This window comes from Leptodactylus fuscus, chromosome 1 (genome assembly GCF_031893055.1).
Source record: "Leptodactylus fuscus isolate aLepFus1 chromosome 1, aLepFus1.hap2, whole genome shotgun sequence".
NCBI classification, from domain to species: domain Eukaryota; kingdom Metazoa; phylum Chordata; class Amphibia; order Anura; family Leptodactylidae; genus Leptodactylus; species Leptodactylus fuscus.
Genome location: NC_134265.1, coordinates 8186850 through 8209832, shown reverse-complemented (window position 1 = coordinate 8209832; position 22983 = coordinate 8186850). Strand labels below are relative to the sequence as shown.

The 22983-nt window shown below is 44.1% G+C and overlaps 1 protein-coding gene across 1 annotated transcript in view; it reads right to left on the bottom strand.

The window, feature by feature from the left end:
* The window catches only part of LOC142194701 (uncharacterized), a 57506-nt gene extending 42716 nt beyond the window's left edge, over positions 1-14790 (bottom strand). The window contains exons 1-2 of the mRNA XM_075264036.1: positions 14712-14790; positions 7039-8005 (exon numbers count right to left, since the gene is read on the bottom strand). Of these exons, the coding sequence (XP_075120137.1) occupies positions 7039-8005; positions 14712-14790 (1046 nt within the window). The remainder of the gene's footprint in view (positions 1-7038; positions 8006-14711) is intronic.
* Positions 14791-22983: the final 8193 nt, after the last annotated feature.

The window sequence follows — 22983 nt, the reverse complement described above, 5'->3', positions numbered from 1 at the left end:
AAGAGTGGAATCATTTACTCATGTTTGCTTATGTGTAGGGGCCACTATGGGGCATAATAGAGAGCGCAGGAATGTGTGTGTGTGTGTGTGTGGGGCTGGTGGACGGTCAGGATCTTCGGCGGACGTCGGGGGCCATGTCAAAAGTATCCCTTCTGAGCCCTGCTGTGTGCCCAAGCAGCAGTTTACACCTACATTTATAATTTTTTGCCCCTCGGGATGGCCCACTTAATAGTTTTAGGAGTGCAGGTCACTGAAATGGGGTATTTCTTTAAAGATTTCAGTTTTCATTTTGTACATTAATTTTTTAGGCTCAAAATGATAATACCCCTTGATACATTCCTTGATGGGTGTAGTTTCTAAAATTGAGTCACTTTTTGGGAGTTTCCTTTGTATTGATACTTTAGGGGCTCTGCAAATGCGACATGGCACCTGAAAACTATTCCAGCAACACCTGCCCTCCAAAACCCAAATAGCACCCCTCCCATTCTGAGCCCCAAAATCCCTGGGGATATAGGGACATTTTAGTAATTTTTAACCTACACATCCTAAGGTTAGTAAAATCTGTGAAACTGCTATAGGGTCAAAATACTCACTATACCCCTCAATGAATACCTGAAGGGGTCCAGTTTATAAAATGGGGTCATTTATGGGGGTTATCAATTGTTTTGGCAACTCAAATCTTGTTCGAATGTGCAATGGGCTTAAAATATCTGCAAGCAAAATTTGTGTTTTGAAATCCAATTGTCACTCCCTACCTCTTGGGCCTGCTGGTATGTGGGTACATAGGACTAAGGCCACAAAGTGTACCATTTTTTAACACGGGAGAAGTGTGGTGATACATTTTGGGGTGTGTTTATTCTTTTTGATGTGTTGTGTGCAAAAAAACTGCCTTTAAATTGACACATATTTGAAGAAAGTGAAAATTTAATTTTTTTCGTAATTTGTAATAATTCTTACAAAATAATATTTGTTTGATCAAAATGCTCACTGTACCCCTCAAAGATACCTGAAGGGGGCGAGTTTTACAAATGGGGTCATTTAATGGGAAGTTCTATCATTATGCCACCTATTCCTGTCTGCAAACATACAGTGCCTTGCGAAAGTATTCGGCCCCCTTGAACTTTTCAACCTTTTGCCACATTTCAGGCTTCAAACATAAAGATGTCAAATTTTAATTTTGGGGGGAAGAATCAACAAGCGGGACACAATTGTGAAGTAAAAACAAAATTTATAGGATATTTTAAAAAAATTTTAACAAATAAAAAACTGAAAAGTGAGGCGTGCAAAATTATTCGGCCCCTTTGTGTTAATACTTTGTAGCGCCACCATTTGCTGCGATTACAAGTCACTTGGGGTTTGTCTCTATCAGTTTGGCACATCGAGAGACTGAAATTCTTGCGCATTCTTCCTTGCAGAACAGCTGGAGCTCAGGGAGGTTGGATGGAGACGTTTGTGCAGCATCAGCTTTTTCCACAGATTCTCGATTGGATTCAGGTCTGGACTGTGACTTGGCCATTCTAACATCTGGAGACGTTTATTTGGGAACCATTCCATTGTAGATTTTGCTTTATGTTTTGGATCATTGTCTTGTTGGAAGATAAATCTGCGTCCCAGTCTCAGGTCTTTTGCAGACTCCAACAGGTTTTCTTCTAGAATGGTCCTGTATTTGGCTCCATCCATCTTCCCTGTCCCTGCTGAAGAAAAGCCCAAACCATGAAGCTGCCCCCACCATGTGTGACAGTGGGGATCAGGGTGTGTTCAGGGTGTTGAGTTGCTTTTACACCAAATATATCCTTTTGTACTGTGACCAAAAAGTTGGATTTTGGTTTCATCTGACCAGAGCGCCTTCTTCCACGTTTGGTGTCTCCCAGGTGGCTTGCGGAAAACTTTAAACGAGACTGTTTATGGATATCTTTGAGAAATGTCTTTCTTCTTGCCACTCTTCCATAAAGGCCAGATTTGTGCAGTGTACAGGGACTGATTGTTGTCCTATGGACAGACTCTCCCATCTCAGCTGTAGATCTCTGCAGTTCATCCAAAGTGATCATGGGCCTCTTGGCTTTATCTCTGATTAGTCTTCTCCTTGTTTAGAGGGACGGCCGGGTCTTGGTAGATTTGCAGTGGTCTGATACTCCTTCCACTACAATATGATTGCTTGCACAGGGCTCCTTTTCCCTTCCCGAAATCCGCTGTAATAGTACAGCGCTGCCGGGAAGGACTTCCCGCAAACCGCCGTACTAGTACACAGTTTCTGTGTGCGCACCATGCACTGCAGGTGTCAGCCGTAACATACGCTGGCAATGCCCCGTAACACCCACGGTTGGAACCGGGTCCAATCGCGGGTGTTAACCCCTGAGATGCCGGCGGTCAAACCTGACTGCCGGCATCTCTGGGTTTCTGTGTATTATGGTGCCGATCGGCACCCCCCGCGCCAGTTTCGAGAGGTGCCGGTGTTCGTAGGGGGCTGCCCAGAGTCTGATCAGTGACCCCGGGTCTGCCCCATGCTGTCCCCTGCACTTACCTTGCTGATCCTGCCAGGAATGGAAGCTGTCATCCTGTGCGTCTACACGTGTAACACGTGTAACACGTGTATTGCAGATACATATAGTGGAGCAGGGATCAGCAGATCACTGCTTCAATCCCCCAAGGGGACAGAAAAAAAAAAAGTAAAAATAAAAAAAGTTTAAATAAGTTTAAAATAAATTAGAAATAAATAAAGCCCCAAAAATACCTTTTTCCCCATGTAAAATGTTTTGTTATGTAAAGTAAAGAAAAATAGAAAAAAAAAACATTACATATTTGGTATCGCCGCGTCCGTAATAACCTGAACAATAAAATTAAAACATTATTTAACCCGAACAGCGAAAGTCATAAAAAAACCCGTAGAAATCCGCACAAAATAATGATCATTCACCACATTTCCCTTACAAAATGTTCAATAAAAAGTAATCAAATGGTCAAATGAAAACCAAAATGGTACCAATAAAAAGCAGAGGTCACCCCGCAAAAAATAAGCCCTCAACCAGGTCTGTCTACCGAAAAATAAAAATGTTATGCCTTTCATAAGATGGCGATGCAAAAATAATTGATTTTATCCCCTAAAATGAATTTTATTCTGCAGAAATAGCAACGCATTAAAAAATAATATAAATGAGGTATCGCCGTAACCGTACCGACCTGCAGAATAAAGGTAACATGTTACTTATACTGTACACTGCACGCCGTAACTGTACCGACCCGCAGAATAAATGTAACATGTTACTTATACTGTACACTGCACACCGTAACCGTACCGACCCGCAGAATAAAGGTAACGTTATTTATGCTGCACACTGCACGCCGTAACCGTTCCGACCCAGAGAATAAAGGTCATATGTTACTTATACTGTACGCTGCACGCCGTAACCGTACCGACCCGCAGAATAACGGTAACATGTTACTTATGTTGTACGCTGTACGGGAAAAAAAATAAATGCTAAAAGCAATGCTAGAATTGATGTTTCCTTTTACATCCCACCCAGAAAGAGTTAATAAAATGTAGTCAATAAGTTACAGGCCCCAAAATGGTGGCATTGAAAAGTACATCTAATACCGCAAACACCAAGCCCTCATATGGCCACATTGCCAGAAAATAAAAATCTACCTTGTACAATGTGAAGACAAAACCCCCAAAAGTCGCCAAATCATTAGGACATAAGTGGCTGTGACTAGAAGGAAATGTGTAAGCTGTGCGAGCGTTTTAAGGGGACACCCCAGATTTAGAGCTTATGAGAGAGAAGACACCAGCGCTGATCCCCCAGAATGCTCCTCTTCCTCGTCCGTGTCATAGGAGCTAGTGAGAAAATAGAATGGGATATGGTGTACCCAATCTACTCCGCACAGCTTACGGTACATATTCACTTCGGGGTTACTAATGCTCACTACACCACATGATAAATTCTTTGAGGGGTACGGTTTTCACAATGGGGTCACTTTCTAGAGGTTTCCACTGTTTTGACTCCTCAAGGGCTTTGTAAATGCGACATGGTGCCTGAAACTGCTCACAGCCAGATCTGCCCTCTAAAAGCTCCTTGGCACGCCTTCCCTTCTGCGTCTCGCTGTGCGTCCATATATTAGTTTATACCAGTGGGGTACTATGGTAGTCAGGAGAACTTGCATAACAAATTGTGGGATGCGTTTTCTCCTTTAACCCCTTGTAAATGTGCAAATTCTAGGGCTAAACGAAAATATTAGTAAAATAAAATCAAATTTGAAAATTTCACCTCCATTTTGCTTTAATTCCTGTTAAGCACTTATAGGGTTAAAATACTTGGTATATGTTGTTTTGGCTTATTTAAGGGGTGCAGTTTTGAAAATGGGGTGATTTATGGGGGGCTTTAATACAAGGGTCTTTCAAAACCCCTTCATAACTGGATTAGTCCCTTAAAAAATGGGTTTTAGAAATTCCTTGAAAATTTAGAATATTGTTGTTTCACTTGTAAACCTTCTAATGTCCGTAAAAAATAAAAGGGTGACTATAGTTTGATGCCGACATAAAGCAGAGATCTGGGACATGAGATTTAGGATATCATTTTGGCGGTCTGACTATCTGTATACAATGCACATCATTTCAAACTTTATAAAATGCATATTTTTCAAAATTTCCACAAAATTTCCTATTTTTTCATAATTAAACACAAAACATCAACCAAAATTTACCTCTAACATGAAGTACAATGTGTTACGAAAAACAATCTCAAAATCACTTTGGTAAGTTAAAGCGTTCCAAAGTTATTGCCACATAAAGTGACACGTCAGTTTTGAAAAATCGAGTTTGGTCAGGAAGTCAAAAAGTGCCATCGGCGGGAAGGGGTTAAAGCTTGGGAAATCTTTTTGTATCCAAATCCGGCTTTAAACTTCTCCACAACAGTATCTGGGACCTGCCTGGTGTGTTCCTTGGTCTTCATGATGCTCTCTGCACTTTATACAGAACCCTGAGCTTATCACAGAGCAGGTGCAGTTATACGGAGACTTGGTTACACACCGGTGGATTCTATTTCTCATCATCAGTCATTTAGGACAACATTGGATCATTCAGAGAACTGAACTGAGTGAGTTTGCTGCACTGAAAGTAAAGGGGCCGAATAATTTTGCACGACCCACTTTTCAGTTTTTTATTTGTTAAAAAAGTTTTAAATATCCAATAAATTTCCTTCCACTTCACAATTGTCTCCCACTTGTTGTTGATTCTTCCCCTCAAAATTAAAATTTGATATCTTTATGTTTGAAGCCTGAAATGTGGCAAAAGGTTGAAAAGTCCAAGGGGGCCGAATACTTTTGCGAGGCACTGTATAAAGGTCTCTTAAGCTGCTAATAGGTCAAGACATGGAAGTATAAAATAGAAAAGCTTCGATAAGGTGTCGTGTCAAACTTAAAGAAGCAGCAACTGAGGAGACAGTCCTGACATGTACACACCATACTATGCGGGGGGCGACAAAAAAGTCATTATAGTGTGAGGAATACAAATGGGGACATTAAACTGTGTAGGGGCCACAAGGAAAACATTATAGTGTGAAGGCTACTAAAGGACATTATACCATGTTGGGGCCACTAACCGGTCTTTATACTGTGTGTGACTCTGGATTATGAGGATTTACAGAGAGATTCACTTTGTAATACTCGGCTTCACATAGAAGAGGCTGCAGGGCAGGCCGGCGTGTCCAATTTACCAACCCAGAAATTGAATGGGGAGGACCTAGTACCAGCAGACTTGTTGACATGTGACTTTGGCTCATGAAGTGAATCAGTCTGCGATAGTAGACAGTATGGGTATATGCACAGTTAATTTTACAGCGCTAGAAGACGTTATAAGTATACACACACTGCCCTGAAAAGGACAATTAGCTAAGGCCCTGACAGTTCCTATCTCCAGCCTCTCCCTACCTAGCCTAACTAGCTGGAATGGCAACGGGACCCATGACTGTGACTCTTCTATACAAGGGTCACATGTCCCACCTGTGCAATCACAGCCTGGACAATCTGAGCATGTCTATGGGCTTAAAGCTGATTAATTGACTGCTCAGCAGTCAATCAACCAGCTTTATGGATGAGCCAAACCCGAACTTCAGTGCTACAGTTTGGTTTCGGATACCCAAACACACGATGTTTGGCACAGACCCGAACTGTGCTGTTTGGGATCGCTCATCACTATTCACAATCCCTAGTTTCAATCTCCCCAACCAGAGCAAAGCTCAAATATGTCGCTCCGTTCTTTATGCCTCAGCTGTTTGTAATAATGGATTCCTCATCAGGCAGGTTCCCCATCTCTTTGTCAAACTTACAGGCCCTGAAATCTAAGATTGCTGACATGAGGTTTGTCAACGTCTGGCTACACCTATTTTTCACAAGTCCACAACACTCACAGTAGATGACTACTCCCATATCAATCACCATTTGCTTGTATGGGACCCTCGGACTAACACAGATCTTTCTGTGAGGTTTGACCAAGCTTACTTCACCTTTCTAGAGGTGAATGGGGCTGGACTCTTATCCCCAGCCTATAGAACACCCAGCATTCACAGTGGCGATTTCACAAGACATTACAGATTTTTTTCACCATCACAAATGTGACAAGACCCCCTCCCGATAACATGTGCAGCACTAAAGAGTGTCTTTTCATTCAACAAGGTGCCGACTTACTCAAATACAAAAACCTAAATCCTCCCAGAAATGTAACAAGGAATCACAAATGCTGGTGGACCTACTGGAAGACAGATGCAAAGTGAAAGACTGTTTAGACACCAAATATGAAGCACACAAATGCACTAAAAGGTTTTATTATGAGTTCACTAACAAGTGCAGCAGCTCTCAAGAAAATTTTTCCACCCATGGAAGTCCACTGAGTTTGTTCCTACCATCAAAAACAACACTGAGGTGTCTGTGTCCCACCCTGACGCTACAGCTCAACCTTTTCGAGACAATTACCAAAATCTCTACAAGCTTAGAGAACCCCATTAAGATTTACAACTACAATAGACGCAAAACTGGATCAATGATTATGTGTGAATTCTCTGATGTTTAACAAGATCTGATTTAGCCATATAGCATTTCCCACATTCTGGGCATGAATGTGGCTTCTCCCCTGTGTGAATTCTCTGATGTGTAACAAGATGTGATTTAGATATAAAACATTTCCCACATTCTGGGCATGAATGTGGCTTATCCCCTGTGTGAAATTTCTGATGTGTAACAAGAAGTGATTTAGATATAAAACATTTCCCACATTCTGGGCATAAATATGGCTTCTCCCCTGTGTGAATTCTTTGATGGTCAAGAAGACGGAATTTGTGAGCAAAACATTTCCCACATTCTGTGCAGGAAAATGGCTTCTCCCCTGTGTGAATTCTCTTATGTCTACTGAGAATTGATAACTGAGTAAAACATTTCCCACATTCTGGGCATGAATAAGGCTTCTCTCCTGTGTGAATTCTTTGATGTTCAACAAGATTTGATTTGGAAGTAGAACATTTCCCACATTCTGGGCACGAATATGGCTTCTCTAATGTGTGAATTTTTTGATGTTCAACAAGCCTGAGTTTGTGAGTAAAACATCTCCCACATTCTAGGCATGAATATGGCTTCTCAACCGTGTGAATTTTTTGATGTCTAGCAAGATCTGGTTTGCGAGTAAAACATTTCCCACATTCTGGGCACGAATATGGCTTCTCTCCTGTGTGAGTTCTTTGATGTTCAACAAAACGTGTTTTGGAAGTAAAACATTTCCCACATTCTGGGCACGAATATGGCTTCTCTACTGTGTGAGTTCTCTGATGTATAACACCGTTTCTGTGGCTTTCATTTTGCTTAACAGACTGTGGTGAATTAGAAGAAAGATCTCTCGTCTGAAGGACTAAAGGAATGTTGAAGGTAACAACATGTACTACATATGGATATTGTGCGATACCATGATCTTCTGCTTTATGATCTGTAGATATCAGATGTCCCTCTGAGCTCCTGGTACAGTCATCTGACAAGAAGAAAAAGATTATACTATTATTAAATAACATAACCTTATAAGTATATTCCCCACTGAGCTGCCGCTGCCTGAGACGCTTCAGACCGTGTGAAGAAGTGAAGTCAGTGGCACAGGCTGCAAACGACGGCAGCGCGGCCTACTTCATTAGTATTCACTGTGCTGAGACGGAGGTCAGTGATAGTGAATAGTAATGAAGCGGGGCAGGAGACGCCATCACTGCTCTAGGTCACTGTAGAGGTGAACACAATCCATGGCTGCTTAAATATGGCCACTTATGTGGAATAATACTGTAGGATGCCATAAATCTTACTGTATTACACCCCATACACACAATAGAATCCAAACCACATCTGCTGGATTTCCCAGCCTGAACTCACCGCGGATCTGCTGTCCCATACAGTATGTAGTAGGCTCTGAGGAGTCACAAGGAAGCAGGGACTCCTAGCGTCATAGATCACTAAGATACGGGGAGTCCTGGTGTGTGGACAGAGTTCAGGCTGGGAAATGTGACTGATGTACAGACCAGATCTTCTAGTCCGGATTCCATAGTGTGATTGGGGTCTAAGGTGAGGTTTACACAGTGACATTTGTAGAAGCTGCTTCAGGAATTCAAAAGAAGAATTTTTCCGCTTTACCAAATCAGCCCCCGAATCTCCATCAGATTCCTTACTGGCCAGGCCGGATTTTCCACCTCCCATTTATTTCCATAGAGCTCTGAGGTGGAATCTGCCTGAAGATCGAGCAGGAGGATTATTTTTCCGCTCCCTGAAATAATCTGCTATATAATTCTGGTAAATTCTTTCCCTTCACGAGGACTGACAGCCGGTGAGGAAGAAATTTGCCTCGTTCACATCGATGTCAAGTCCATATTCCTGCTGTCCGTTCTATTCTATACTACATTTATTACCCCCTATAGCGGTATCACATTTATATTCAGGTATTATTAGTATTTTACCTGAATCGGGGAACAACAAATAGTCTAAACAATGTCTGAATAGAATCAGTGACCCTTCTGTGCTTTATATAGTGGTGACTCCTCACCTGGGCGGGTCCCTGTAGGAATGTCCTCCTCACACTCCTCATCACCACTCACATAGGACTCTTCCTTTATTCTCATAGATATAGCATTAATGTCGCTCACATCTTTATCCTGATGGAAAATCTGGGAAACAAATAATGTAAAAGTCACCGGACAAATGGGGAAGTCACAGAGAATGTTCTAGAACATTAATCCGCATGAAGATGAAAGATGTCCTGACAGTAGCTGCAGGTCTGTGAGAAGCCGGATAAACATATTAGATGGCGGCTCAATGACACCGCCCATGTATATAACCATATAATACTGCTGGATACAACAAGACTGACCACAAGGACTTCACAGCCCGTCTACACATCATAGGGAATATCTCCATCTACCTGATCATCCTGTGGAAGAAGAGGACTGGGACATCTCTCCGGTGTTGTCCTCTTACTGGATCTACCTGTAGGAAACACAGACAGGGACTGAATTCATTCTGTACATACAAATAATGGAAGTCCATGTGTATATAGTCATGTCTATTACCTGCTGATGTGAGGGGCTGCTGGTCCTCCATCATCACCTCCTTGTACAGATCCTTGTGTCCTTCTAAATACTCCCACTCCTCCATGGAGAAATAGACAGCGACATCCTGACACCTTATAGGAACCTGACAACACAATGATACAGTCATCACCCCGACCCCTCCAGTTACTGTATAATGTCCCAGCATTCCCAGCAGTGTCACCTCTCCAGTCAGCAGCTCCAGCATCTTGTGGGTGAGTTCTAGGATCTTCTGTCCATTGATCTCCTCCTGTATCAGGGGGTGAGGTGGAGGCCCCAGGATTGGGCTCAGGGTTCCTCCATATCCATCATACACAGGAGCCTGACAGCGCCCACTAGAGGTCTTCTTCACTACTGTGTAATCCTGGTTATGGGGAGACACATTAATAAATCTCACTAAGATAAGATAAGATAAGATAATCCTTTAATAGTCCCACCTTGGGGAAATTTCAGCGTGTTACAGCAGCATAGTAATACAGATACAGATTAATACAGAGTAATATGTTACAGACGTAGACACAGATAAGCTGAGAAGAGAAGATATACTAGGAGTCCATGGCAGCTAAGGAAAAACAGAAGAGAAAGAGGAAGACCTCATGGTCATCCTCATAATCATTAGTTCTCTGTGCGGAGTGTCTTCGTTTGGTCTGATGTAGATTATACAGCCTGGTCGCGGTTGGAAGGAAGGACTTGCGATAGCTCCTTCTCACACTTGGGGTGAAGCAGACGGTCGCTTACAGTGCTGCCAAGTCCCATCAGGGTCCCATACATGGGGTGGGATTTGTTCCCCCGCATGGAGGTCACCACAGACAGTATCCTTCTGTCACCCACCACCTGTACTGGGTCCAAGGGGCTCCCCAGGACAGAGCTGGCCCTCCTGATCAGCCTGTCAAGTCTATTTCTGTCCCTGGTTGATATACTGCTCCCCCAGCAGGCCACACCGAAAAAGATGGCTGAGGCAACCACAGAGTTGAAGAAGGCCCTAAGAAGTGTCCCCTGGACTCCGAAGGCCCTCAGCTTCCTGAGCAGGTAGAGTCTGCTGTGGCCCTTTCTGTGCAGCGCCTCCAGGTGATCAGCCCAGTATAGTTTATTGTTGAGGAGCACGCCCAGATACTTATAGGTCCTGACTATCTCAATACATGTTCCTTGGATCTCCACCGGGGTCGGAGCACCTCTCCGTTTACTAAAGTCCACCACCATCTCCTTGGTCTTCCCAGCATTAATCCTGAGCTGGTTCTGCTGGCACCATTCAACAAAATCCCGGTTTAAGTCTCTGTATTCCCTATCATCGCCATCAGTGATAAGGCCGACTACATACATGTCCAGAGTCCATCACCTCTCCAGTCCTATCATCTGTTATTACTATAGATAAGAATGATGTCATGATGACATCATCAGAATCTCTCACCTCTCCAGTAAGCTGGTAGATGATCTCTAGGGTGAGATTTAATAGACTTTCCGCCATCTTGTTCCTGTCTCTTTCCATCCTTGATGGATCAATCAGGAATATTCTCTTATATAGAAGATACTGAGAGGATTCTATATTGTAGGAACCTGAATGGAGAGAAGATGAGACAATGTAATCACTACACGGAATCCCATGGAATAAATAGAAGAGTTGAGTCCCATTATTATCACCACCTCCTACTTCTGACGTCGGCAGCGTGTAGCTCAGGAAGGAAGTGACTTGTTGTGGGCCGGCTTGGTGGGTATATAAGGTGTGTGATAGGCTGAACAGAATCTCATTGGGAGTTTTTGACCAGCCTCAAGCGTACTGGCTGAGGGGTGTTCGGTGCTGCCCGGGGTGTTGCAACACAAATTGGATCTGGAAGAAGCAAAACCTGATGCCGAACAGCCCAGGAGGCTCCAGCAGCTCTAGTAGAATGAGCCGCGCTACCTACTAAGGAGGGGAAGAAACCCTCAAGAAGGTGAGGAAGAGTCCAAAGATACGGAGCTGACACTTGTACAGATGACACTGACTTTCTCTGCAGCTTCAGTCACAACAAGTGATGGTTCGTCCATCGATCTCTTGGAACAGCCACAACTGTCACAGATAGATCTCCCACATTTCTGTCTGGACTACAATCTACTGGCCATAGAGGTGAAGACACTCGGCCCCTGATATTACCAGCACACTGGAACTAACTGTACAGTCCTCCCTGACCCTGACAGAAGAGGAAGTATTACAGCCTAGTACGCAACGTGCAACAACAAGTGACTAATGCAGAGGAGAAAGTGGCCAACGGGAATCTGTAGGTTTGTGACTTACTGAAATGAGCAGAATCTTACATGATGGTATAGAGGACGTAGAGAATGGGCCCCGCTGTAGGGACATGAGAGGAATGAGTGTCCCGGAGAATGTTCCATCCAGAGATCTAACACCGATACAGGGGCTTGTAAAAGTATTCACACCCCATGACCTCTCATGTGTCACATTTTGTCACAACCACAAACTTCGCAAACCACCTAGTAGGTACTGAAGGGAGTAAAAAGAAAAAAAAAAAAAAAAAAAAATCGATTCAGCACTACTGACATGTTGAAAACATTTGCTAAAACTTAGCTTTTAATGAAGGTCAATAGGTAAAAAACATTCACAAAAACACCATCGTGCAAAAAATGTAATCCAAAATTGGATGACATATCAAACAGAAAATAACATAGAAAAAAAGAGACAAGACCTTCATTGGGTGTAGAAGTCGCTGACGCGTTTCGAGGTGTTGCCACCTCTTAGTCATAGCGATAATGAATGAGCGGTGGACGTGGGTTAAATGCCTCGTAACACTGTTCACAAGTAAGTGACCGCACCCGGTCTCCAAACATAGAAAATAGCAAAACATAATAACAAATAAAACCTAACGTGACAAATATACAACGCATATACAAACATCAATTTGCAATACATATACAAGTTTGATATGGTAATTTACATAAATAGGAGGACCCGTTTCTACTCTTACAAAAATGGCAGAGAGAATGAGAGGATATGTGATTGGCTAGATGATATTCTACAGCCACAAGTGTTAAGAACCCCAGGTTATCTCCGTGACACTAAACAGGTACTTCAAATCTTTGATAGTTTTCACCGGCAGAATAATTTTTCATGCGTATCATGTGATGTAAAATCTCTTTATTCATGTACCCCACATAACATGACTAGTCGCTCTCTCTCGCCATTTATACAACTACTCCAGGGATTCGGAGGGAAGCGCTACTACGCAGGCGCGGGATTTCACGAGAAGAAGCCGGAAGAAGACACGGAGCAAGAGGGCGTTACTCCAAGAAGACAGAAGAGGCAGGGGTGCCCAAAGCTGACGTCGCATCGTGCACCCCCGCCCATGGTGCACGTTCAGGTAAGTTTTGCATATATGTTTTTATCATTTTATTTAAAAACGGGACCAGGGGATAATATAAGATTTACGGTGCCTGAATAGCCTTTTTAAAGGCTATTCATGCATATGTGGGGCTCTATTAGCATGATTTTGCTGATAGAGCCCCTTTAATGGTATCTTCTGTTTACAAACTTGCGGTGCCCCTATGGGGAGCCGCTTCTCGCCGTCGTTGGCGAACTTGGTGGGAGGAGAGATATGTTTATTCTGCCTGTATTCCCTATGTTGATTGTCTTTGCTGGTACGGCCGCTACATCGACGACCTGCTTATGGTATGGTCAGGCGATGTGGCGGCCGTACCGGCATTTGTGAGTTATTTAAACAATAACGAATTGAATCTGGAATTTACGTACACACTGGCGAAAGAGTCAATGAATTTTTTGGACATTTCGCTTAGAGGTGAAGTCATGTGAAACAGGATAGTAACATCTTTATACCGTAAAGAGTCAGCCGGTAACACGATTCTACATGCAACGAGCTGTCGCCCCACACACACTGTGAAATCAGTGCCGGTTGATGAAGTTGTGAGAATCAAAAGGGCATGTTCTAGTGAGAAAGATTTTATGATCAAGAAAGAAGAGGTTTTTGACAGGCTGAAATCTAGAGGCTATCCATCGTGGTCTCTACAAAGAGCCGATAATTTGGTTAAAAACAGACAACGATCGGCTCTGCTATCTGACTTGCCCAATACATCTAGTAATGATATTCAACAGGAAAACAATGTTTATTTCCGCACTAACTTTAGCTCCAGTTTCAAACAGATAACTCACATTGTTCGGAAAGATATACCTATATTGATTGATGCAGGACGATTCGATAGCAAGAATCTTAAGTGTGGGTTGCCGATTTGTTTCCCGCAAAGGAAAAACCCTTGGCAACCTTTTGTCAGTATGCATTAAAAACATCTGTTTTTTTCTAACAAAAAACTAATAGACGGTATCGTATCTTGAATTGTAGATCAAAATATGTTATTTATATGATATGGGTTTCCTCATATGACTTACAATATGTTGGATGTACCACAAGATGTCATAAAACGCGAATTGCAGAACACCTGAGGGACTGTGGAAAGGACATCACAGCCAATGTGTCAGGGGCGTCTAGACATTTCATTTCTTCCCGTCATGGCGATACAGATTTGATTTTTTTTTTATTGAAGCAACAATTCACTTTAAGTCAACATTATGGCCATGTCAGTTAAATTTTGGCGTAACATCAAATATAATGTGGTGTAGTATGTTATGTTTAGCATTTACATTACGCTGGGTTCACACTAGCGTTCGGCAGTCCGTTCTCAGGTTTCCGTCTTCTGCATACAGAAGACGGAAACCTGTCATGCCGAGTCCGGCCGTGAGCGTTGGTAAGCGTTTTATTCTCTCCGCGGCGAAACCGTTTTACTTTTAAACCGGACATAGAGTACTGCATAACTGTACCAAGGAAAAATGCGGGGGAAAGGGAGGGAAAATATATACAGCCCACTAACAGAGGAGTACCGTGATATTGGAGAAAGAACAACTTTAGTAACACTCACGTTCCTGTATGTAAGCAGCGGTGCACGGAATGAGCCCCTCGGTCCGGGGCGCTCCTGGGCAAAACAGTCCTTAAAAAGTGAATCCAGCAACCAGCCACTTGTTTAAAAATATATCATTTTATTGGCATACTTCCATTAAAATCGCATAATGCTTGACATCTAGGTGACACTCCTTCGATGGACAGAAAGACAGCTAACGCGTTTCGGAAAGTATTTCCTTATTCGTAGCTGAATAAGGAAATACTTTCCGAAACGCGTTAGCTGTCTTTCTGTCCATCGAAGGAGTGTCACCTAGATGTCAAGCATTATGCGATTTTAATGGAAGTATGCCAATAAAATGATATATTTTTAAACAAGTGGCTGGTTGCTGGATTCACTTTTTAAGGACTATAGAGTACTGCATGTCCGACTCTGTGTCCGGTTTTAAAAAAAAAAAACGGTTTCGCCGTGGAGAACATAAAACGCTCACCGGCGCTCACGGCCGGACACTTTTCAATCCCATTTAAATGAATGGGTTTAAAAGATGCCGGCAGGTGCTCGTCTCCTGCCCCTGTTTTGTGCAGGAACGGAAACCTGCAGAATGGACTCCCAGGCACAGATGTGAACGAGCCCTTACAGCAGGGGTCTCAAACTCACGGCCCGCGGGCCGCATGCGGCCCCCCGAACAATTTTGTGCGGCCCGCACAAGCCTAGGGACGCCGGATCCAAGTTGAATCCAGACGTTTCACCATTTTGCCCACAGGCAGTTCTATATACTGCCGGAAAGCTGACAGTGCGCTGAGTTCAGCACACTGTCGGCTTTCCCGATGTGGGCCCAGTGTGAAGAGCTTACAGTCCGGTACCGTAGCTCTTCTATGGTCAGAAGAGCGTCTCTGACACTCAGTCAGAGACGTCCTTCTTCACAGCACAGCCAATCGCGCTGTGCTGTGAGAGCCGGGAGGAACGCCCCCTCCCTCTGCTCGCAGTACTCGTCCATAGACGAGCATTATCAGGGAGGGAGGGGGCGTTCCTCCCGGCTCTCACAGCACAGCGCAGATGAAGGGTGTATATGTAACTGGGGGAAAGATGGAGGGGGGACATATAGTTTACGGGTGACTGTAGGAGGATTATACAGTGTGGGGGCACATGAAAAATGAATGGGCGGAGTCAACATAAAAGTGGGTGGAGCTAAATTTGCCGCGGTGCGGCCCGCCGACTGGCTGGGATCTTGCTCTGCGGCCCACATGCTGAGTTGAGTTTGAGACCCCTGCCTTACAGTGTTACCCAGTTCTTGCATCGAAAGTCAGGTGTTTTATTTTATCACCTCTCATCCCACTGGTTTTGTACTATATTAATACTCTCGATCATGTGATTGCGGTCATGTGACTGATGTTATGGGAACACTGGCTGTCTGATCTATTAAGCAGACAGGATAGACAACTCTTTTACAAGGTTCCGATCATGTGACTTGTAATCATGTGACCGATGCCATAGACACATTAAGGGTCTAACTCTCACAATAGCCATGTTAGACAGAGATACTTACCGTTCAAACCCCACATTAGGTTAGTATGGCCTCTCAGAAGATAGATTTGTTGTCTATTCTACTTACCGCTTATATTGGCCACCAGACCAGCACGTCCACTCAGAATCTACTTCTATACATCAGTGACTTATAAGCTTATTAGAGATGAGCGAACAGTGAAATATTCGAGATTCGTTTTGAGTAGAGCCTCAATATTTGACTACTCGATCAAATATCGAATCCCATTATAGTCTATGGGAAAAAATGCTCGTTAAGGAGAAACCACTATTCGACTAAGGGAGATTCACCAAGTCCATGAATAGCAGGAGGAGAGTGTTTAGGAGGAGCGCTGTGCAGTTAAAGCGCACGGACCCCATTATAGTCTACGGGGTCCGTGCGCTCTAACTGCACAGCGCTTGCAGTTGCGCTGATAAAAAGTAAGGTCCCTCGTAACCGCAAGCTGCCAGCTCTCCTGACTATCAAAGACGAGCCTGCGGCAAATCAACGCTGGTTCTGCAGCAGGCTCGTCCTTTAGAAACGGGTCCTCCTATTTATGTAACTTACCATATCAAACATGTCTATGTATTGCAAATGGGTGTTTGTACATATTGTCCTGCTGTGTTTTATTTGTGATTACGTTTCGCTTTTGTCTATGTTTGGAGACGGGTGCGGTCGCTTGTTTTTTAATTATGAACAGTGTTGTCCACTGCTCATTCATTATGGCTATGACTAAGAGTTGGCAACACCTCGAAACGCGTCACCGGCTTCTACACCCAATGAAGGTCTTGTCTATCTTTTTTTCTCAGTTTTTTTTCTGTTTGACTTGTCATTAAATATTTTTATTACATTTTTTGCACGATGGTGCTTTTGCGAATGTTTTTTAACCTATTGACCTTCATTAAAAGCTAAGTTTTAGCAAATGTTTTCAACATATCAGTAGTGCTGGATCGATCGGAGTAGGACGGGACCGGAGGACATCGGAGGAAGAAGAGGCGTGGATGAAGATGAAGAGACACCCTGAATGCCCGCCCAGCGTGCACGTTCGGTAAGTAGAGCCCATTCTTTTTTAGGTTATTATTTTAAAATGGGGGGGTAGTTTAATATAACTTTTACGGTGCCGGAATAGCCTTTTTAAAGGCTGTTCACGCATACGTGGGGCTCTATCAGCATGATTTTGCTGATAGAGCCCCTTTAAATATGGCCACTTATGTGGAATAATACTGTAGGATGCCATAAATCTTACTGTATTACACCCCATACCCACAAGAGAATCCAAACCACATCTGCTGGATTTCCCAGCCTGAACTCACCGCGGATCTGCTGTCCCATACAGTATGTAGTAGGGTCTGTGGAGTATTTTACCTGAATCGGGAACAACAAATAGTCTAAACAATGTCTGAATAGAATCAGTGACCCTTCTGTGCTTTATATAGTGGTGACTCCTCACCTGGGCGGGTCCCTGTAGGAATGTCCTCCTCACACTCCTCATCACCACTCACATAGGGCTCTTCCTTTATTCTCATAGATATAACATTCATGTCGCTCACATCTTTATCCTGATGGAAAATCTGCAAAACAAATAATGTGAAAGTCACCGGACAAATGGGGAAGCCACAGAGAATGTTCTAGATCATTAATCCGCATGAAGATGAAAGATGTCCTGACAGTAGCTGCAGGTCTGTGAGAAGCCGGATAAACATATTAGATGGCGGCTCAATGACACCGCCCATGTATATAACCATATAATACTGCTGGATACAACAAGACTGACCACAAGGACTTCACAGCCCATCTACACATCATAGGGAATATCTCCATCTACCTGATCATCATCCTGTGGAAGAAGAGGACTGGGACATCTCTCCGGTGTTGTCCTCTTACTGGATCTACCTGTAGGAAACACAGACAGGGACTGAATTCATTCTGTACATACAAATAATGGAAGTCCATGTGTATATAGTCATGTCTATTACCTGCTGATGTGAGGGGCTGCTGGTCCTCCATCATCACCTCCTTGTACAGATCCTTGTGTCCTTCTAAATACTCCCACTCCTCCATGGAGAAATAGACAGCGACATCCTGACACCTTATAGGAACCTGACAACACAATGATACAGTCATCACCCCGACCCCTCCAGTTACTGTATAATGTCCCAGCATTCCCAGCAGTGTCACCTCTCCAGTCAGCAGCTCCAGCATCTTGTTGGTGAGTTCTAGGATCTTCTGTCCATTGATCTCCTCCTGTATCAGGGGGTGAGGTGGAGGCCCCGGGAATGGGCTCAGGGTTCCTCCATATCCATCATACACAGGAGCCTGACAGCGCCCACTAGAGGTCTTCTTCACTACTGTGTAATCCTGGTTATGGGGAGACACATTAATAAATCTCACTACATACATGTCCAGAGTCCATCACCTCTCCAGTCATATCATCTGTTATTACTATAGATAAGAATGATGTCATGATGACATCATCAGAATCTCTCACCTCTCCAGTAAGCTGGTAGATGATCTCTAGGGTGAGATTTAATAGACTTTCCGCCATCTTGTTCCTGTCTCTTTCCATCCTTGATGGATCAATCAGGAATATTCTCTTATATAGAAGATACTGAGAGGATTCTATATTGTAGGAACCTGAATGGAGAGAAGATGAGACAATGTAATCACTACACGGAATCCCATGGAATAAATAGAAGAGTTGAGTCCCATTATTATCACCACCTCCTACTTCTGACGTCGGCAGCGTGTAGCTCAGGAAGGGAGTGACTTGTTGTGGGCCGGCTTGGTGGGTATATAAGGTGTGTGATAGGCTGAACAGAATCTCATTGTTGTCTCGGGTAAAGGGGGCGATTTATCAGAGTTGCACATGGGATGATTATTGGCTGTCGGGCCAAGGGTGACAGTATTTCTCCAACAGCGCAGGTTGTGAACTGTCCATTCGCTGCTTTGGTGAAAGTGTATTGTGAGCGGAGAAATGGCGCCATTGGGAATAACCAACATGGAAACTGTGGAGAATCACATGCCACTGATGTGACAATAGGTTCATAGAGGAGATGAGCAAACCGATTCGTTACGAGCTGAAGTAAAACCGAATATTCCACATAGTTATTTTTTTTTTTTTTAAACAAAACAGATACCAAATACTTAACTACTAATATGTCCTTTTGTAATGTGCACTGCGCGGCGAATATACTGAGGAGACACGTGTTTGAGACGTGGGCTGGGGTTCTCGCATCACCTTACAGCCTCGCAGACAAAGACATGACATAAGGTTTTAGCTGAGGAGGACGGGGCCATTTTGAGATGTGTTCATACTGAGAGACACTCCGACTCTTCTGCCAGTGCCAAAGCGACAAGTACCCGGAGAACAAGCAGCAGCCAGTACAGTATCTGGAACATGAGGAACCAGAAATGTGTCACCTCACAACAACAACCAGACCCACAACAGGCCACCGACACCCACCGGCTGCACCAGCAGGTACAGCCATAACTATGTGTGCCGTGAACCCCGAAAGAACATACACCCGATGAAAAAGAATATATATAGGTAAGTGGAACTTTAGTTTTTTCTAATACAGTCATAACTAGTTGGTTCCTATGTTCCAGCAGATAACTCTGACCACATGGAATTCTGGGCCAATAGGTTAGAGCTATAGAAGGAGCCGGCCCAGATTAAGGAGTAGAAAGATACCCTCAAGAAGGTGAGGAAGAGTCCAAAGATACGGAGCTGACACTTGTACAGATGACACTGACTTTCCCTGCAGCTTCAGTCACAACAAGTGATGGTTCGTCCATCGATCTCTTGGAACAGCCACAACTGTCACAGATAGATCTCCCACATTTCTGTCTGGACTACAATCTACTGGCCATAGAGGTGAAGATACTCGGCCCCTGATATTACCAGCACACTGGAACTAACTGTACAGTCCTCCCTGACCCTGACAGAAGAGGAAGTATTACAGCCTAGTACGCAACGTGCAACAACAAGTGACTAATGCAGAGGAGAAAGTGGCCAACGGGAATCTGTAGGACATTATAGTGTGCGGGGGCCACTGAATGTATGAGCAGGGCTGAGAGCGAGCACTTACCTCCTCGGGTACAGCAGCCGTCTGCCTCACTGTAGCTGCTATTTCCTAGTGGGCTAAAGGACCTCTGGTGACGTCACGACCATGTGATCAGCCTGTGGTGTGGGCGGAGCTATTCCAGACAGTGCCGAGTTACACAGGAAGAGAAGGCTGCAGTGAGTGGAGGCTGGAAGGTGAGATGGAGGGAAGAGACAGCATGTGTGAGCTGGCTGTATGTGAGCAGTTTGTGTGAGAAATACAGGGGAATGTACAGGAGGCTTGAGAAATAAAGAGGAGATGGGGGTGCAGGCTGCGCAAGATGGAGAATTGGGGTTGCAGCTTGCGGGATAAAAGGGATACATTGAGAGTATAGCTCTGTGTGAGAAAGGGAAACGGGGTTCAGGCTGTGTGAGGGGAAGAGGTGCAGGATGTGTGACAAATGGGTCAGTCTCCAGAAGGGAACACTTATCTTATGGGGGGGGGGGTATTCATTGTGTTACATGGGGCTTGTGTCTCTGCTGTCACATCAAATTCCACAAAATGTCCTCTGTTTTTTTTTATACATTTGACTAAAATTTAACCTCAAAACAGTGTTTATCTAGGTTTTTTTTTTTGTTTCTAGGTTTATGTGAGATCTCAATGGTGTGAAGACCCCACTACAAGATCATTAGGTGCCAGTGCTCTAGACCAAGCGAAGTGCCCCCTAGTGATCAAATGTCTCCAGCGGGCACCTCCAAATAGCCAACACTTGTAAAGGTTTATAAAATACGGCTTTGTTTGGAGCCTTCAGTAACATTTATTTGATGGCCCCCTCAGTGCCCCCCCCCCCCCCCCAGTGCTCACATGTAATATAATGGCCCCACAACGACCAACATGTTATATAATGGCCCTTACTCTGCCTCTACATGTACGCAGCCTGCAGTAGAAGTGCCAATATTCTGTAATGCATTACATTAGGGATCAGACTCCCTGGGGTTCAAGGCCCCCCAGGGGGTACACCTGCCCTATGCACCCCCATACACAGAATTAGAAAAAAGTTATGGGTGCCACAATATGGCGACTTTAAGAAAAAAAAAATTGGCACAGTTTTGGATTTTTATTAAGGGATTAAAATTTAAATAAAACCATGTAAATTAGTTTTCCCTGGAATTGTATCGAAACATAGAATACAGGTGACACACATATAATACGGGGGACACACATATAATACAGGGGGACACACATATAATACAGGGGGGACACATAGAATACAGGGGGGGGACACATAGAATACAGGGGGGACACATAGAATACAGGGGGGACACATAGAATACAGGGGGGACACATAGAATACAGGAGGACACATAGAATACAGGGGGGACACATAGAATACAGGGGGGACACATAGAATACAGGGGGGACACATAGAATACAGGGGGGACACATAGAATACAGGGGGGACACATAGAATACAGGAGGACACATAGAATACAGGGGGGACACATAGAATACAGGAGGACACATAGAATACAGGGGGGACACCTAGAATACAGGGGGGACACCTAGAATACAGGGGGGGACACCTAGAATACAGGGGGGACACCTAGAATACAGGAGGACACATAGAATACAGGGGGGACACCTAGAATACAGGGGGGACACCTAGAATACAGGGGGGGACACATAGAATACAGGGGGGACACCTAGAATACAGGAGGACACATAGAATACAGGGGGGACACCTAGAATACAGGGGGGGACACATAGAATACAGGGGGGACACATAGAATACAGGAGGACACATAGAATACAGGAGGACACATAGAATACAGGGGGGACACATAGAATACAGGGGTGACACATAGAATACAGGGGTGACACATAGAATACAGGGGGGACACATAGAATACAGGAGGACACATAGAATACAGGGGGGACACATAGAATACAGGAGGACACATAGAATACAGGGGGACACATAGAATACAGGGGGGACACATAGAATACAGGGGGGGACACATAGAATACAGGGGGGGACACAGAATACGGGGGGGACACATAGAATACGGGGGGGACACATAGAATACAGGGGGGACACATAGAATACAGGGGGGACACATAGAATACAGGGGGGACACCTAGAATACAGGGGGGACACATAGAATACAGGGGGGACACATAGAATACAGGGGACATGTGTCATTTTTGGCTACAGAGCCCGTAAAAAAGTTGCACAAATGCAGTTTTTCTCCAATTCCACCCACTTCTGAATTTTTTTCCAGCCTCACAGCACATTGTACAGAATAATAAATGGCACCTTTATGAAGAACAAATTTGTCCTGCAAACATTAAAGGAGTGGTCCAGGATAAAATGTAATTCCTACACTAATATAAACACCCCCCCCCCCCCCCGACTACTTTCTAAATTACATAATGTATCAAAAATATATATTTACCCATATCCCTATGGCGATCATGTGACCACACCAGGGACATTTTCTGGTTACTGGTGATGTTCAATTTCCGGAAACAGAATGTTAGTACTACTCCCCCCACCCCATCATACTTACCTCTCTTCCTTCTAGACTTCCTCCTGCGGGATGTCTCCTCCCTCTTTGCTGTCAATCGACCTCTACTATGCAGGTGTGGGAGCAATAGCCTTCCTTGCTATTCCCATGGTGTTTCATCAAACAGGTTTTCAGGGCTGATGATCCCCCCCTTAGGATAAGGTCACCAATATTCGATCAGTGGGGCCCAGCACTTCCAGCCAGTCTCCAGTTCTAGAACCTCGAAGGCTCTGTAGACTGTATATAGGCGGGGTAGAATACTACAGCTCTGATCGCTGTATATAGGCGGTGGTTAATACTACAGTTCTATTCACTGTATGGCTGGTCTTACTCAACCGTAATGTAACTCCGCAAATGGT